Source organism: Erinaceus europaeus, chromosome 15 (assembly GCF_950295315.1).
Source record: "Erinaceus europaeus chromosome 15, mEriEur2.1, whole genome shotgun sequence".
Taxonomy (NCBI): Eukaryota; Metazoa; Chordata; class Mammalia; order Eulipotyphla; family Erinaceidae; genus Erinaceus; species Erinaceus europaeus.
The window spans coordinates 4,589,397-4,606,696 of record NC_080176.1 but is presented as its reverse complement, the minus strand read 5'-3'; the positions used below and the strand labels follow the sequence as shown (position 1 = coordinate 4,606,696).

At 52.0% G+C, this 17,300-nt stretch overlaps 1 protein-coding gene across 1 annotated transcript in view; it reads right to left on the bottom strand.

The window, feature by feature from the left end:
- Window positions 1-17,300, bottom strand: part of TRAP1 (TNF receptor associated protein 1) — a 24,584-nt gene extending 7,284 nt beyond the window's left edge. The window contains exons 1-7 of the mRNA XM_060172477.1: window positions 17,143-17,300; window positions 5,968-6,132; window positions 5,394-5,476; window positions 3,884-4,024; window positions 1,264-1,335; window positions 961-1,121; window positions 451-560 (exon numbers count right to left, since the gene is read on the bottom strand). Of these exons, the coding sequence (XP_060028460.1) occupies window positions 451-560; window positions 961-1,121; window positions 1,264-1,335; window positions 3,884-4,024; window positions 5,394-5,476; window positions 5,968-6,132; window positions 17,143-17,212 (802 nt within the window). The 5' untranslated portion in view covers window positions 17,213-17,300. The remainder of the gene's footprint in view (window positions 1-450; window positions 561-960; window positions 1,122-1,263; window positions 1,336-3,883; window positions 4,025-5,393; window positions 5,477-5,967; window positions 6,133-17,142) is intronic.

Here is a 17,300-nt window from a genome sequence, read left to right as displayed (position 1 = left end):
AGCCCCAGGCCAGCCACGCCCAGGATGTGCCCACCCAGAATCAAGTCTTCAGGGGCCTGAAGACACCGTGATCTCCGCAAGCACAATGCCACCACTCCCAGCCAACGGGCACCAGAACATGGAGCTTCCCTTGGTGCTGGGACTCACACCTGTGCCTAGCATGTGGCAAGGAGCCATCTCCCAGCCCACAAACTTGGCCTTGTTTACAGTCTGGGAGAGAAGCCACCCCCCACCCCCCAAGCTCAGGCAACCCAAACCCTTAATGGCAGCGAGGCTGGAAGGACCAAGTCCCCGAGCTGGGATGCTGTCTGTCTGTGTGCGCACACGTGTGTGAGAGCAGAACCATCTGGCCGCCCAGGGAAGTCACGCTGCCCCGGACCGGAGCCCCACAGCTTGTCTAGACAGAACATGCTAAAAAACACTAGCAGGAGGTGGCTGCTGACCCCTCACCTCGAACCCGGGTCTCACTGGCAAACTCTCTATTGTCCGACTTGAGGTGGATGATGATTTTGGTGCCAGTTCTAACTCCTGAGGCTTCCGAGATTTCAAACAGCCCCGAGCTAGGACACGGGACAGAAAAGGCTCCACGCACTGTTGACAGATGCACACCCCTGCCGTCTGCTAACGGGCTGCTCACTCCTGCACATCCCAAGCCACCCTTGGGAGGGGACAGCAGGGCCCCAGTGGTGCTCAGCGTGCTGCCCAGTGCCCAGTGAGGAGCAGAGAGCGGGTCCTGGCCAGGTCGCCTCTGAGCGCTGCTTCACAGAACCAGCTGCAGACCTCAGTTCTGAGGGGCACTAGAGTGGCTCACCTCACTCAGGAGGCTGGGGCCAGCTCTCGGTGCGAGCAGCAGGGGTGACAGAACCACCACAGGGCAGGAGAGGGTGACCACCCAAGGGAGCCATGTTGGAGAGCCCCGTGTCCCCCGAATGGACCCCAGCATGCCCGGGGCCCACATACCCATCGGAACGCCACTGGTAGCCGGGGCTGCCGGGCTCGGCCGAGCGGGAGTAGACCTCCACCCTGTCGGCCACCATGAAGGCCGAGTAGAAGCCCACTCCGAACTGGCCGATGATCTTGCTGCTGGCCTCTGCCTGGCTCTGCAGCGCATCCAGGAAGGCCTGTGGAGAGGCTGGTCAGGAAGGCACCCTCCTTGGGGAGAACCAGGACCACACCAAGCCTGAGGCCCCATCTGCACAGAGGTGGCCCTGGGGCCACCTGACCGCCTCCCGCTTGGTGCATGGGGAAGGCCGAGGTGCTTACCTTGGAGCCTGACCTGGCAATGGTGCCCAAGTTGGACACCAACTCCTGCTGGGTCATCCCGATGCCCGTGTCCTAAGGGGGAGAGGTACTCAGTACCCAGGGCCTGTCCGGGCAATGGGCCAGCTGTAGGACAGGGGTGCACAGCACAGCGACACCTGCCAGGTGAGACCAGCAACATGCAGCTGGCTCATCAGGGAAGACCCACACTAGTCCTGTCAGCCAGGCTGAGGGCAAACTAGGCGGCAAACACTGAGCCCAGAGGAGGCGGCCCAGTGGGCAGGGCCAGGACTAGCACACACAGCTCTGGATTTGACCCCCAGCACCAGATATGATCAAGTGATACTCTCGACTGTCAGAAAATATTTTTAAAAAGAAAGATCTGGGGATCAGGCAGTAGCTCAGAGGGTTAAGCGCATGCGGTGCAAAGTGCAAGGACTGGAGCAAGGATCCCGGTTCTCCACCTGCTGGGGGTCCCTTCACAAGCAGTGAAGCAGGTATGCAGGTATCTATCTTTCTCTCCCTCTCTCTCGACTTCTCTCTGTCCTATCCAACAAAACATCAACGTCAAAAATAATAAAGACAACACCAAGGGCAACAAAATGGGAAAAAATGGCCTCCAGGAGCAGTGGATTCATAGTGCAGGCACCGAGTCCCAGCAGTAGTCCACGAGGAAAAAAGAAAAAGAAAGATGATGGGGTCAGGTGTTGGTGGCACACCTGGTTAAGCACACACATTACAGTGTGCAAGGATCCAGGTTCAAGCCCCTGCAAGGGGAAAGCTTCGCAAGTGAAGCAGGGCAGCAGGTGTCGCTCTCTTTTCCTCTCTACCTCCTCTTCCCTCTCCATTTCTATCTCTAGCCAATAAATAAATAAACGTAATGAAAAAAGGAAGAAGAAAAGGAGGCCCGGTCAGTAGTGCACTGAGAAAGTGTTAAGACTATCAGGTGTGACGTCCTGAGTTCAGTCTCCTGCACTACAGGTGCCAGGGTGAGCTTCTCATTCTCTCTCACGAATAATACTTTTTTTTTTTGCCTTCAGGGTTATTGCTCGGTGCCTGCACCACGTGCTCCTAGAGGCCACCTCCTCCCCTTTGTTACTGTGGTTGTTCTACCATTGTTGTGGTTATCATTATTGTTGTTATTGATGTTGTTGGATAGGACAGAGAGAAATGGAGAGAGATGGGGAAGACAGAGGGGGAAAGAAAGACAGACACCTGCAGACCCGCTTCACCGCCTATGAAGCGACTCCCCTGCAGGTGGGGAGCCGGGGGCTCGAACCAGGATCCTTACACTGGTCTTTGTGCTTTGCGCCACGTGCACTTAACCCATTGCGCTACTGCCCGACCCCCAAATAATAAATATTTTATTAAATACTTATTAAAAATAAGTATCGCACATATCAGTTTTAAAAATAAAAATTTATATTTAAAAATATTTAAATCCATATTTAAAAATAAACACTTTTTTAAATACAACTGACGAGGTTACAATATGACTTGATGAGGCCAAGTGGTTTCAGGGAGTGGGGGTAACTGACATCCCTGAAGATTCCAAGTCCCATGTTCAATTCCCAGCACTTCCACAAGCTAGAGTTGAGAAATCTTCTGGTATAATAATAATAAATTTAAAAGGGTAAAAAGAAAGCCACGAAGACAAAGGGGCCCAGAGAGGTGCAGTGGCAGCGCACCAGAATTCTGCGCACCTGTGGTCACACGGCTCCCAGGACCAACCCCAGCACCACCACAGCCAGAGCTGAGCTGAGTACTCTGGTCTCTCCCCTTCATGAAAATCTTAAAATGCAAAATGTGTGGTCTGGGAGGTGGCGTAGTGGATAGGGCATTGAATTCTCAAGCATGAGGTCCTGAGTTCAATCCCCAACAGCACATGTACCAGAGTGATGTTTAGTTCTTTCTCTTCTATCTTTCTTGTTAATAAATACATTCTTAAAAAAAAAAAAGGGGGGTCGGGCGGTGGCGCAGTGGGTTAAGCGCATGTGGCGCAAAGCGTAAGGATCCCGGTTCGAGCCCTCGGCTCCCCACCTGCAGGGGAGTCGCTTCACAGGCGGTGAAGCAGGTCTGCAGGTGTCTATCTTTCTCTCCCCTTCTCTGTCTTCCCCTCCTCTCTCCATTTCTCTCTGTCCTATCCAACAACGAATTGCGTCAACAAGGGCAATAATAATAACCACAACGAAGCTACAACAAGGGCAAGAAAAGGGGGGGATAAAATGGCCTCCAGGAGCGGTGGATTCATGGTGCAGGCACCGAGTCTAGCAATAACCCTGGAGGAGGGGGAAAAAAAAAAGTGGTCCGGGAGGTGGCGCAGTGAATAAAGCACCAGACTCTCAAGCATGAGGTCCTCGGTTCAATCCCCGGCAGCACATGTACAGGAGTGATATCTGGCTCTTTCTCTCTCCTCCTATGTTTCTCAATAAATAAATAAAATCTTAAAAAAAAAGATGACTGTGTGCTCAATCGAGCACCAGCACCTGTAGCTGAAGCCCTAGAGTTCACGCTGCCCAGTTCAGAGTTGATGCCACCTAGTGCCAGATATGAGCATAAACCCTTGAAGTGGAACTGCAAAAAGCAGGGAGCAAGCAGGCCAGGGAGGCGTGTGTGCAGGTACCTGGATGGTGAGGGTGCCCTTCTCGGGGTCCGCCTGCAGGTGGATCTCCATCTCCGGCAGTGCCTGGCCGGCGGACACCAGCTTATGGCGCAGTTTCTCCAAGGCGTCGCTGGCATTGGAGATGAGCTCCCGGATAAACACCTGCAGGAAAAGGGGTGCGGGCGGGCCTGCTGCAAGGCTGAAAGTGTGCTGAGGTGGGGGGCTGCCTGGGGTCTCTTCCCCCTCAGCTACTGCCCTCTGTCCACACCCAGCCCTGGGTTCAGTCTGCAGATTCGCTCTCAGCAGAGCCCCGTGCCGGCACAGCCTCCCTGCTCTCACATGGGGTGACCAGGCACCCCCAGACCTGACTCTCCTACTCAGTCACTGAGAAGACACCAGCTTCCCTCAAGGCTAAGGGACTGCTTTCACCGAGAACCCTGCCGGGAGCGCAGGAGCACAGCTCTGCCTGCAGGGAGCCCCAAGAGACCAGAAGCAGGAAGCATGATCTGAAGAGATAGCACAACGGATATGCACTAGATTTGCGTGCTTAAGGTCCAGAGGTCCCAGGTTCAGTCCCTGGCACCACAGTAAGCCAGAGCTGAGCAGCACTCTGGTCTCTCTCTAAATTTTCAAAAACAAACCAAACTGAGACAAAACAACAGGAAATGCTTCCAGAAAAGCCTGTTGATATTCTGCCTCCCAGTAATGGCAGCATGGAGACGGCCAGAGCCAGCGCTCCTATTTCCACGATCTCAGGGGGGTGGAGGTGCTTGACTTACAAGCACGAGGTCACAAAGTTGATCTTTTCAGCCTCATGTGCCCGAGTGATGCTATGGCTCTCTCTTGCCCTTGAATTAATTTTTTTTTTTGGTCACAAGGGTTATCGCTGGGGCTCAGTGCCTGCACTATGAATCACTCCAGATGGCCATTTTTCTTTTCTATTTTTGACAGGACAGAAAGAAACTGAGGGGGGGGGGAAGGGATGGGGGGCTGGGGGGAGAGAGAGATACCTGCAGACCTGCATTCTTGCTGCCGGTGGGGAACGGGGCTCGAACCCAGGTCCTTGTGCATGGTGGTATGTGCACTTAACCAGGTCGCCACTGTCTAGTCCCCTCATCAATCAATCTTTAAAAATGTCTAAGTATTTAAAGGAAGGTTTGTGGCCCAGGGGGCTGGAGCTTCAGGCCTGTGAGCATGATGGCTGAGGATCCACCCCTGCCATCCAGTGTGCCAGAGAGATGCTGTTTCTCCTGTTCTGTTAATACACAAATACAAATAAAGGCCCCCTCCCCCTCCAGCCCGGCCCCCCCACTGCATCCACAGGGAGGGGTCACTCGAGGTGACAAGTCGGGTGGCCGGATGCTTAAGCACAGCAACACAGAGATGGGACCTCGTGGGGCCCAGGCCAGCACGAGAGGCTTCTGTACATGCAACTCAGAGATTCCTGTAAACTCTTACAACCAGCACCCCGCTAGCTTCTCCCAGACAGTCAAGATGTCCCCCAGGTCGGGGCAAGCCCCAGGTAGCGCACCTCCTTCTCTGAGTACAAGGACCGGGCAACAATGTCCAGCAGCTTCTTTGTCTCGGCCTGGAACTCGTGTTTGGATGTGAAACCTAGTAAGGGACAGACACAACAGCAATGTTTCGTTTGCATTATTCTCGAGGATTGCGCTGCAAAACACTCGGATTTGTTTCAAGTAACAGGGTTTAAACATTTTGCAAAAGAGGAAAAGCCCAAGTCTCTGGGGCTGTGGCAGGTCTGGGAGCAGCAGTAGCTCCCCTCTCCCCAGAGTGGGGTTCCTCCCACTCCTCTAGAAGCTCCGTCCAGACGGACTAGGGGTGGGCACAAAGCTCAAAGTGCCTGCTGTAAAGTAGGCTGGCTCTCAGCTCCTGGCCCTGCATTCTTATTTGCAAAAAGAATTACCTAGAAAGCAAAATGCACCCCCCCCTTCTTTCCTTGACCTGAAGGTCAGAGTGTCATGTGCATGCCTGGCTGGCCTGTGGGCGGCAGCCCCCCACCCCCCACCTCACAGGCAGCTGAAGGGGACAGAAGCCTGTTAGGGGGACCCAGCCTCCAGCCAAGGCCTCGGCTGTTCAGCACTTACCCTGTACGGCCTCAGTGCTGCTGATGATGGAGTGCAGCGGCTCCTCCTGCCTGTCTTCCGCCACCTGGGAGCTCAAGGGCCGGCAGGCAGGTAAGCCCGCCGTGAGGTTCCTCCCAGGGCCTCTGGGCAGCAGCGGGACCCGCCGTGGACACAGCGCTGGGCTGCCTGGGGAGAATGCGGAGAGCTGGTGAAGCTGCCAGGTGGAGCATGTGTGGGCTTGCCAGCAGACTGGTGTCACCCAACGCCAGTGGGTGGGACCTCTTTGGTTTTTGTATCGGCCCCTCACACCCATCCAGCACCTCAGAACTGGGAGCAGAGCCGAGGTGGTGGAGAGGTCTCCACAACACAAGCCCCCCCCCCCCGAGCCCAAAAGAGTCCGTCAGTTTTCCAGAGTGTGGAACTGTTACTTACAAAAACAACAGGGAGTCGGGCAGTAGCACAGCGGGTTAAGCGCACCTGGCGCTAAGTGCAAGGACCAGCATAAGGATCCGGGTTGGAGCCCCCGGCTTCCCACCTGCAGGGGAGTCGCTTCACAGGCGGTGGAGCGGGTCTGTAGGTGTCTGTCTTTCTCTCCCCCTCCTCTCTCCATTTCTCCCTGTCCTATCCAACAACAATAACTACAACAATAAAACAACAAGAGCAACAAAAGGGAAAATAAATTAAAAAATAAATATCAAAACAACAACAACAACAAAAATCCGGGACCAGGTGGTGGTGCAGCTGGTTGAGTGCACATGTTACAATGCACAAGGACCCAGGTTCGAGCCCCCAGTCCCCACCTGCAGAGGGAAAGCTTCACAAGCTTTCTACCTCTCTATCGCCCCCTCCCCTCTCAATTTCTGACTGTCTTTAGCAATAAAGTTAATAATAGCATAATGGTTATGCAAACAGACTCTCATGCCTGATACTCCAAAGTCACAGGTTCAGTTCCCCACACCACCATAAGCCAGAGCTGAGCAGTGCTCTGGTGTTTCTCTCTGTTTGTATCTCTCTCAAAAACAATATAAATAAAATATTAAAAAACAAACAAACAAACAAACCTGGGAGCAGCAGGCTAAGTGCACATGGTGTGAAGCACAAGAATCCCGGTTTGAGTGGTCCAGGAGGTAGCGCAGTGGCTATGCATTGGATTCTCAAGCATGAGGTCCAGAGTTCAATCCCTGGCAGCACATGTACCGGTGATGTCTGGTTCTTTCTCTCTCTCTATCTTCATGAATAAATAAATAAAAATAAATAAATAAAAAAAAAAGAATCCCGGTTCGAGCCCCCGGCTCTCCACCTGCAAGGGGGTCGCTTCACAGGCGGCGAAGCAGGTCTGCAGGTGTCTGTCTTTTCCTATCTTTCCCTCCTTTCTCCTTTTCTTTCTGTCCTATCCAACAATGACAGCAACGATAAATAACAGGGACAACAAAAGGGGGGAAATGGTCTCCAGGAGCAGTGGATTCAAAGTGCTGGCACTGAGCCCCAGCGATAACCCTGGAGGCAAAATAAAGAAAAAAAGAAAAGAGAGAGAGAAACAACTTACATAGCAGAGACTTAGGGACTGGGCAGTGGCACACCTGGCTAAACACACACATTACCATGTGCATAAAAAGACGGACCCATATTTAAGCCCCTGGTCCCCACCACCTGCAAAGGGGTAGCTTCACAAGCAGTGGCTTTTTCTCTTTTTTTTATAAATTAAGTTATTTATTTATTTATTTTCCTTTTTGTTGCCCTTGTTGTTTAACATTGTTGTGGTTATTAATGTCGTTGTTGGATAGGACAGAGAGAAATGGAGAGAGGAGGGGAAGACAGAGAGGAGGAAAGACAGACACCTGTAGACCTGCTTCACCGCCTGTGAAGCGACTCCCCTGCAGGTGGGGAGCCGGGGGCTCGAACTGGGATCCTTACGCAGGTCCTGGCGATTTGCGCTACGTGCGCTTAACCCGCTGCGCCACCGCCCGACTCCCAAGCAGTGGCTTTCTGCTAAGACAACTCAGCCTACCACGATGGGCACAGGTCCCCTCGGCCCCGCAGGCATGCTCCCTGCCCTTTCATCTTAATCTCCTCGGCCTCACTGTGCTCCCCCACAGTGGCAATTAAGCTGTGTGCCTGAGACAGGCACACATGGTGATGTTGTTTTGGTCACAGGCTGGTGGTGTTGTTACTGTTGTTGTTAGACAGGACAGAGAGAAACTGAGAGAAGAGGGAAAGATGGGGGGAGGGGGAGACACCTGCAGATCTGCTTCAGTGCTTGTGAACGACTCCCTTGCAGGTGGGGAACCGAGATCCTTGTGCTTCACACTATGTGCACTTAACCCTAGTGCGCTACTGCCCGGCTACTTGAAAAATACTTTTTAAGTTTATTTACACAGAAAAGAAAGAAAATGAGAAGGCAACATACTAAATGATCGAAATATGGGAAGATCACTTATTTAATCAATATAAGATTGATACTCAAACTATGTAAAAGTTTATAAAACTCAGTATTAACAGTGCAAAAAGCCAATCTGATTTAGAATGGGCCAAGGGGGACAGCCCAATGGTTTAGTGCACCTGCTCTGTCTTGTGCAAAGGCTGGGCTCACCCGACCCTCACAGTGCTGGGTTAAGTGTTAAGTGTTAAGGTGTCTGTCCCTCTCCCTTGGCCTCTCAGGGAAAATCAACCTGAAGTGGTAAAGCCCCAGCAAAGAAAAACAAAACAACACACACACACCCCAGCCTGGGCAGAGGCTCTGACTAACATATCAATAGGTGCCAACAGACACTGACTGCGATTCTTCTTACTGGGCATCAGGGGGCTGTCACACACCTGGCAAAGGGGATACAGAGTGATGGCACCAGCTAGAGCAGAATGATACCATGCATGAGGACCTGGGTTCAGGCAACTGTTTCCCACCTACAGTGGGATGTTTCTCCATTTCTCTGTCTCTCCACAGCAAAAAAAGGTGGCCGGCCGGGAAATGACCATGGAGTCATGTTATCACCAGAAGCAAGTGCTGACAAGGTGGGTCAGGGGACCTGGGCTGACCAGGAGCGGTTGCAGACACTATGGCAAATGGAACGAAGCTTCCGCCAACAATTCAAACTAGACCCACCAAGCTGCATGGGGTCTCCTGACCTTAGTGTGGCTTTCCCACCCGACACCAGCAGGATCCAGTCCCATGCCCTCCACTCAGACCCCAGTCCAAACTAGGCTGTCACGTGAGCTTCTGTCAGTCACTAGTCCCTGGACCACCCTCCCCCCAGTGCTCAGCACTCACAGAACTCAGGAAGCGATGCAGGAGACACAGGGTAAGGGAGGGGACAGGGCACAGTGCCTCCATGTCCCTCCCAGCTGACCATGCTCCCCAGGGTTCTCCAAACCCATGCTTCCTAGCTCTTATGGAGGCTTCCTTACATGGGCATGACTAATGAGACCTCCAGCCAGAGCCCCTTGCAAACAAGGCACCTCTCATCACAAACTCCAAGGCTTCTCCGTGCTGTGAGTCAGCAACTGGCCAGAGATCATACGAGAACCATATTCTGATCACCAGAATGACCAAATACAGATTTCACACACATGACCCAGCAGTTCCCTTCTGGTCATTTATCTGAAGAACACAAAAGACTACTCTGAAAAGGCAGGGGGAGCCCCAGGTTCACTGCAGCTTTCTTCACAGTCGAGATACGCAAACCACCTGTCAAAGGAGGCTAAAGCTGTAGAGAGAGAGCACGATTTCTGCAAAACACTTGCAGTCCCAGGCTCAATATCCAGCTCCACCAGAAGCCAGGGCTCAGTAGAGTACTGGCAAACAAAACAACACAACCGGGGGTCGGGTGGTAGCGCAGCAGGTTAAGCGCACATGGCGTGAAACCCAAGGACCGGCATAAGGATCAAGGTTCGAGCCCCCGGCTTCCCACCTGCAGGTGGGTTGCTTCACAGGCGGTGAAGCAGGTCTGCAGGTGTCTATCTTTCTCTCCTCGTCTCTGTCTTCTCCTCTCTCCATTTCTCTGTACTATCCAACAATGACATCAATAACAACAATAATAAAACAAGGGCAACAAAAGGGAATAAACAAATATTTTTTAAAATGCCACTTCCCCCCTTCCCCTCAGTCTCTATCCAATAAGTAAGTAAAAGAAAAATACTGAATAACCTCAGTTATATGGGGATCTGTAAAATAAAGCTTGTTGAGAAACAGCAGCGGCTGCCAGGGCAGGGTGTGGGGGAGGGGTGGGTCAAACAGGTGAAGAGGGTCAGGAGGTGCCATGAGCTTCACCTGCTACCCCTCGTGGGCCAGAGCAGCCTAGTGCTGCCGAGACCATTCTTAAAAGGTGACTTTGTAAGAAGGGGGGCACTAGACTGCCTGCGGCCATATCAGCCTACGCATGTCATACCACTATGGTGACCTGAAACTAACCAGCTGTTCTGTCAATTAGGAAATTAAACTGAAGGGTGGGGTAGTTAGCATAATGGTTATGTAGAGAAACTCTCATGCCTGAGGCGCCAAGGACCCAGGCTCAACCCCCACAGCACCATAAACCACAGCTAAGCAGTGCTCTGGTGGAAAAAAAGGAAAGGGGGGGAAGGGCAGGTGGTGGCACACCTGGTTGGTGCACGTGTTACAATGTACAAGGTTTGAGCGGCCCTGGTCTCCACCTACATGGGAATAGCTGTGCAAGTGGTGAAGCAGGGCTGCAAGTGTCTTTCTATTCCTCTCCCTCCCTATCTGCCCTTTCTCGACTGCTGGCTGTCTCTATCCAATAAAGACAACTTTTAGGTAGTCGGGAGGTAGTGCAGCGGGTTAAACACAGGCACAAAGCGCAAGGACCAACCGAAGGATCCCAGTTCGAGCCCCCGGCTCCCCACCTGCAGGAAAGTCACTTCACAAGCAGTGAAGCAGGTCTGCAGGTGTCTTTCTCTCCCTCGTCTTCCCCTCCTCTCTCCATTTCTCTCTGTCCTATCCAACAACAACGACATCAATAACAACAATAACTACAACAATAGAGCAACAAGGGCAACAAAAGGGAATAAATATATAAATTTTAAAAAAGAAAAAGGGGGGAGTCGGGCTGTAGCGCAGCGGGTTAAGCGCAGGTGGCGCAAAGCACAAGGACCCGCATAAGGATCCCGGTTCGAACCCCGGCTCCCCACCTGCAGGGGAGTCGCTTCACAGGCGGTGAAGCAGGTCTGCAGGTGTCTATCTTTCTCTCCTCCTCTGTCTTCCCCCTCCTCTCTCCATTTCTCTCTGTCCTATCCAACAACGACAACAACAATAATAACTACAACAATAAAACAACAAGGGCAACAAAAGGGAATAAATAAATAAAATATTTTTTAAAAATTTAATAAAAAAATAAAAAAGAAAAGAAAAAGGGGAATGGGTGGTGGCACAACTGGTGTGCAAGGATCTAGGTTCGAGCCCCCAGTCTCCACCTGCAGGTGTCTCTCTCCCTCTATCTCCCCTTTCCCTCTTGATTTCTAGCCGTTTCTATCCAATAAATAATAGAGATAATAAAAATTAAAAAAAAAGTTCTATCTCTGAGTAGGCCAGAGATAGAACTTTGGACATGAGAGCTCGAGGTCCTGAGTTCACTCTGGCATCGCACATGCCAGAGTGATGCTCTAATTCTTTTTAATAATTAGTTAAAATAGGAAAATGTACACACACACACACACACACAACTCAAGACAAGTTACTAAATCCCTAAAACTTACACACCCTTCTTCCTGTGCTTCTTTTTTTTTTTTTTTTTTTTTTTTTTTTCCTGTGCTTCTATAAGCCACCAACAGCTGTCCCCCCAAACCCACAAAGTGGGTTCTCTAAAAATTTATTTTAAAGATATACTTTATAAGCTAGGGAGACAGCAGGATGGTTATGCAAGACTCTCACGCCTGAGGCTCCACGGTTCAATCCCAGCACCACTATATGCCACAGCTGAGCAGTGCTTCGGTCTCTCTATATTAAGGTAAACAGATGTACTTAAATTCCTTCCTCTACTACACATGTGAGACAAACACACGAGGCAGAGGGCACAGGTGAAGGTACCGCTCTGGTGTACACTGTGCCAGGGGTGAGCTGAGAAGCCCAGGCTGTTAGATGCAATAGTTTTAAAGTTTTAAGTATAGTTGCTTTTCTGCTTAGTGTGAGATGGAAAGTTCCTTGCCCTTTCCTCTAGAAACAGGACCTAAACATTAAGCCACCGGTTGTTTACCAAGACCCTGCAAACAGGCAAGGCTCATCAGGGCCTTTGTACAAGGAAATTATTTTCTAGGAAGGGGCAGCTGATGGCGGGAGGATGTGGTGACCCTACCTGGCTAGATTCTATTGGTTGTGTGATTTTGCAATGTTTGAAACTAGCCCGCGCTTTGCTTTGAATGGATCATGCTTTTGCTAAGTTTGAAATGATTGGATTTTGCGTTTTCTATAGCCTGCTATTGGATATAGGTTGATAAAGTGATGTGTTCCCCCTCCCTGAGTGTATTCAGAAATCCTATAAATTGTGTGGTTTGAGCCCTGTTCGGGGTCGAGCTGGTGGACTGCTGTCAGTCACCACTCGGCCCGGATTCGAATTCATGACTAAACATCTTTTGCTTCCTTGCAGTGGACGGTGGTTTGATTTTAGCTCGCTAACACAGGCATGCAAGTCGAAGCTCTGCTAGTTATGCTATCTCCTCAGCTCCCTCTCCACCCCTCCAACACACACAACTTCTAGAGATGGTAAAATTACAGAGGGAGGAAATTGTGGAAAGAAGTGAAGAGTTAAGAACTTGTTTCAGCTGCATCTTTCCGCAGGCTCCACAGTAAAGCCAGCCTCCCCAGTGAGCTGTTGAGGAGGAATTTTTTTTACACTTTATTTTTGCCTTCAGGGTTATTGCTGGAGCTCGCATGATCAATCCACTGCTCCTGGTGGCCTTGCCCCAACCCCATAGGACAGAGAGAAATTGCAGAGGGAGGGTGAGATAGATAGGGAGAGACAAAGACACCTGCGGACTGCTTCACTACTTGTGAAGAGGTCCCGCTGCAGGTGAGGAGTGGGGGAGCTCGAACCCTAGTCCTTGAGCTAGTATGATGTGTGCTTAATTGGGTATGCTACCACCACCTGGCCCCTTGAAGAGGAGGAATATTAATCTACTGTAACTCAACCCAACAGAGTACTCTCTAACTGGGGGGGACATTCTGGGAACTAAAGGAACCTGCATATCCGTACTGTTGAAAAGCAGAACTGGTGCTCTCCTGCAAAGTGCAAACCCTGCTCTGGGAAGGCCGTTGTGTTCGGGAATGCGGTCTCCAGAGCCCCGGCCAGCACCTCCAATCATTTTACCACAGGTCTTATGCTCTCAATAACAAATCCCCTGCTTTACGGTAAATCAAGTCAGTTTTAGTAGTCTCTCAATTTTCAGCAGATACTACAAGCCAGCTGTTCATATCCAAGGCTTCCCCATTCTGTTCAACTTCTGTATTTACTTCCAGTAAGGTCTGTCTGGAGCTCACCACTATTCTTGACAGCTTAGGCTGCCTCATCCTGAAAGCAGCCTGGACACCAGGGACTTGCCTGAATTCTTGTGAAGGTCGCAGTCCAAGAGGTGTCAGGGCAGAAACTAAACAGCAAGGCCTCCTAAACAAAGCAGAGCAGCCGGAGCATGAAAAAAAAATCATCAAGAGGACGGAGCTGCTAAGTGTGAGGCTGAGGTCACCTGTTCCACTGGGTTAACTGGAAAATGAAACCTTCAGCTACAGAGAGCTCAACAAGTCTGAGGACCAAGTTCACCTCCCACCTGCCATGTGCCAGAGCATGGGGTCTCCATTAAAATAAGACAGCCCAATGGGTAGAGCTCTGGAGTTAAAGCATGAGGAGATCCTGAGTTCAATCCCCAGCATCACATGTGCCAGTGACGCTCTGATTCTCTCCCCCTTTCACTCATTAATAAATACATCTTTTAAGGGGGGGGGGGGCAGCGCACTGGTGGTGGCATATGTGGTTGTGTGCATGTTACCATGCACAAGGACCTGAGTCCAAGCCCATGGGCTCCCCCTTACTGGAATCTTCTGCCTTGGCAATGGCAGTTGTGAGAGTAGGAGTCTGCTCTCACCATTTGAGAGGTGAAAAGATGGTTTTCTCTATTACCAGAGTCAAGCATAGAAATTGTTAAAAAATAAAAAAAAAAAAAAAGGAGTCAGGCGGTATAGTGCAGCAGGTTAAGTGCAGGTGGTGCAAAGCACAAGAACTGGCATAAGGATCCAGGTTCGAGCCCCTGGCTCGATACCTACAGGTGAGTTGCTTCACAAGCGGTGAAGCAGGTCTGCAGGTGTCTTTTTCTCCTCTCCTCTGTCTTCCCCATCTCCCTCCATTTCTCTCTGTCCTATCTAACAATGAACAACATCAACAATAACAATAACCACAACAAGGGCAACAAAAGGGGGAAAATGGCCTCCAGGAGCAGTGGATTCATGGTGTAGGCACTGAGCCCCAGCAATAACCCTGGAGGCAAAAAAAAAAGTCCCAGGTTCAAGCCAGAGGTGCATCACCATATCACCATAAGCTAGAACTGAGCAGTGCTCTGGTAAAGAAGGAAAAGGAAAAAAAAAAAAAAAGAAGAAGAAGAAGAAGAAAAGAAAATTCTCTTACACATAATAAAGCTTTAATTAAAAAAAAAATTACTGAAATTTAGTTTAATTCGATAATATTTATTACCAGAGTACTCTGGCTCCAGTTTATGGTGGTAGTGAGGACTGAATCTCGGACCTTTGGTTCCATTTATTTGAGCGGCACTGAGATGGAAGGGCTGCGGAGAGAGAAGGAAGCAAGACACCTGCAGCGCTGCTTCATCGTTAGTGAACCCTCCCCCTCCAGATGGGGTCCGTGGGCTCAAACCCTGGTCCTTGCACATTGTCACGTGTGCTCAACCAGATGAACCACCGCCCTTCTGCTAAAGACTTACTTTATTTCATAAGAGAGACAAAGAGGAACCAAAGTGTCACTCTGGCACACGATTCCAGGGATCAAACTCAGGACTTTTATGCTTTTAAGTACAGAATTCCACCACATGAGTCATTTCCAGCCATTAACTGCTGCACACTTCAGTTCATGCACTGAACTGCAACAAAAGCTTCTTTTTGTTTGTTAACTCGGTGGCTTCTATCAAGGCTGGCTTTTCCTTCAACACGATGGGGGCCAGGCTTGAACCTAGATGCAGTTTCCAGCACGGTCTCACATGAGAAAGCAAGGCATTAATTTTGTCAGCCTGAAAATACATTTTACGGGGGTGGGGGGATTCCCTAACTCGCGTGTGCATACACACTAGGTGGGGAGATGGCCTAACGTTTTGCAATTCTCTGACACTCTGCCAGCCTCACTCTTCCACAAGCACACAGCCCGTGTCCCGGGACTCTGTGGGGTGACCATCACTGACCTACCACAAACAGGCTGAGATTTAACATATTTTCAGAAGAGAATGGAAGTCTACACCAGGTGGCCCCCAGAAAGAACTATAAACACAGGGTCACAACCTGGGAGATGGCACAGCAGGTAAAGCCTCCGACTTGCGGGCATGAGGTCCAGAGAGGGCTGCCGGCACCGCGTCCACCACAGTGCTGCCCCTGCTCTGGCTCTCCCTCCCTCCTTCCCTCCAGGAAGAGCTTCATTTATTCTTTCTTTCTTTCTTACCAGAGCACGGTCAGGTCCTAACTTATGGCGGCGCGGGGGCCTGAATACGGACCTCGAAGCCTCGGCCACAACCATTATCCTATCTCCCTCCCCAAGAAATAAAATACTTTAAGCAGGGAGTTGGGCGGTAGCGCGGCGGTTAGGCGCACATGGTGCAAAGCGTCTAAGAATCCCGGTTCGAGCCCTACCTGCAGGGGAGTCGCTTCACAGGCGGTGAAGCAGGTCTGCAGGTGTCTGTCTTTCTCTCCCCCTCTCTGTCTCTCCGTTTCTCTCTGTCCTATCCAACAACGATGACAACAAACACCAATAATAACTACAATAAAACAAGGGCAACAAAGGGAATAAATATTAAAAAAAAAAAAAAGCATGATAAGCAACACAGCGTCGTCAGAGAACGTGTTGGAAAATTATACGAGGGATTGAAAAAAAAAAAAAAGTATTTTTCGTCACCAGAGCGGAAAACATACATCGACCAGAAACAAGAAGCAGGTGGTAGCAGCGCTCAGCCGCGGCCCCGCGCCGCCCGGACCAGACAGAAAACCCTTCAGACCCGCCGGGACGAGAGCCTGTGAGGCCCAGGGTCCCCGCGCGCGCAACCCGACGGTAAGCCGGGAACGTGCAGCGACCCGGGGCGAGAGAGCGAGAGAGAGAGAGAGCGCGAGCAGCGCGCCCGAGGCAGAGCTGAAGCCGGGCAGCAGGTCCTGAGTTCGACCCCGGCATCGCCTGCGCCCGTGCCCTCGCTCCCTCAGAAATCAGCGGGCCGTTCGATGTGCACCTCACCGAGTCCGGCGGCGGCGCAGCGGGTTAAGCGCACGTGGCGCAAAGCGCAAAGACCGGCGGAAGGATCCCGGTTCGAGCCCCCGGCTCCCCACCTGCAGGGGAGTCGCTTCACAGGCGGTGCAGCAGGTCTGCAGGTGTCTGTCTTTCTCTCCCCCTCTCTGTCTTCCCCTCCTCTCTCCATGTCTCTCTGTCCTGTCCAACAACAACGACGACAACAGCAAAGCAACAAGGGCAACAAAAAGGAATAAACACACGTTTAAACATGCAGTTTTGAAAAATAAAAGCAGATGTGTATTTCAGAGGGTTGAGGCCACTGTTCAACCTTACCCCAAACCGGGCAAAGTGGCGACAAGCGTCACCGCCCGCGCACAAGCGTCGTGCGGCCCTCCCGCCTCCCCGACGGGAGCAGCCCCTGTGGCGAGGCGGAGGCCCCGCACACGAGCCAAAGCCCTTCGCGGCGTCGCGTTCGGCGGGTGACCGTCGCCGACGCCGGACTCCGGGCGGCGCACACAGACCCGGGGCGCGGGGGTCCGCGCGGCTCCCTCCGCCGTCCGCCGCCTCAGGGACCCTGCGGTCGTCGACCCCGAGCCGCCAGCTGGCGTCCGGTCGGCTGCCGCGGCCTCAGGGCGGCTGGGGCCGGGGGCGGGATTCGGGGGCCCGGCGCCGCGCCCGCGGTGGGCTCCCCGACACACGGGCCGCCGGAAGCCCGCCCTCGACCCCGGAGGCCCGCGGGCCTGCCCTGTGTCCCTTCGGCGCGGCTCACCTCCCGGCGCCCGCAGCAGAGGCGGCAGGCGGCGTCCCCACAGCAGCAGCGCCCTCAGCTCGCGCGCCATGTCCGCTGCGCAGCACTCCGCGCTCCCACGCGACGCGGGCCGGGCCTTCCTCGGGCGCGGCGCGATGACGTCACGACGGCGCCTGCTG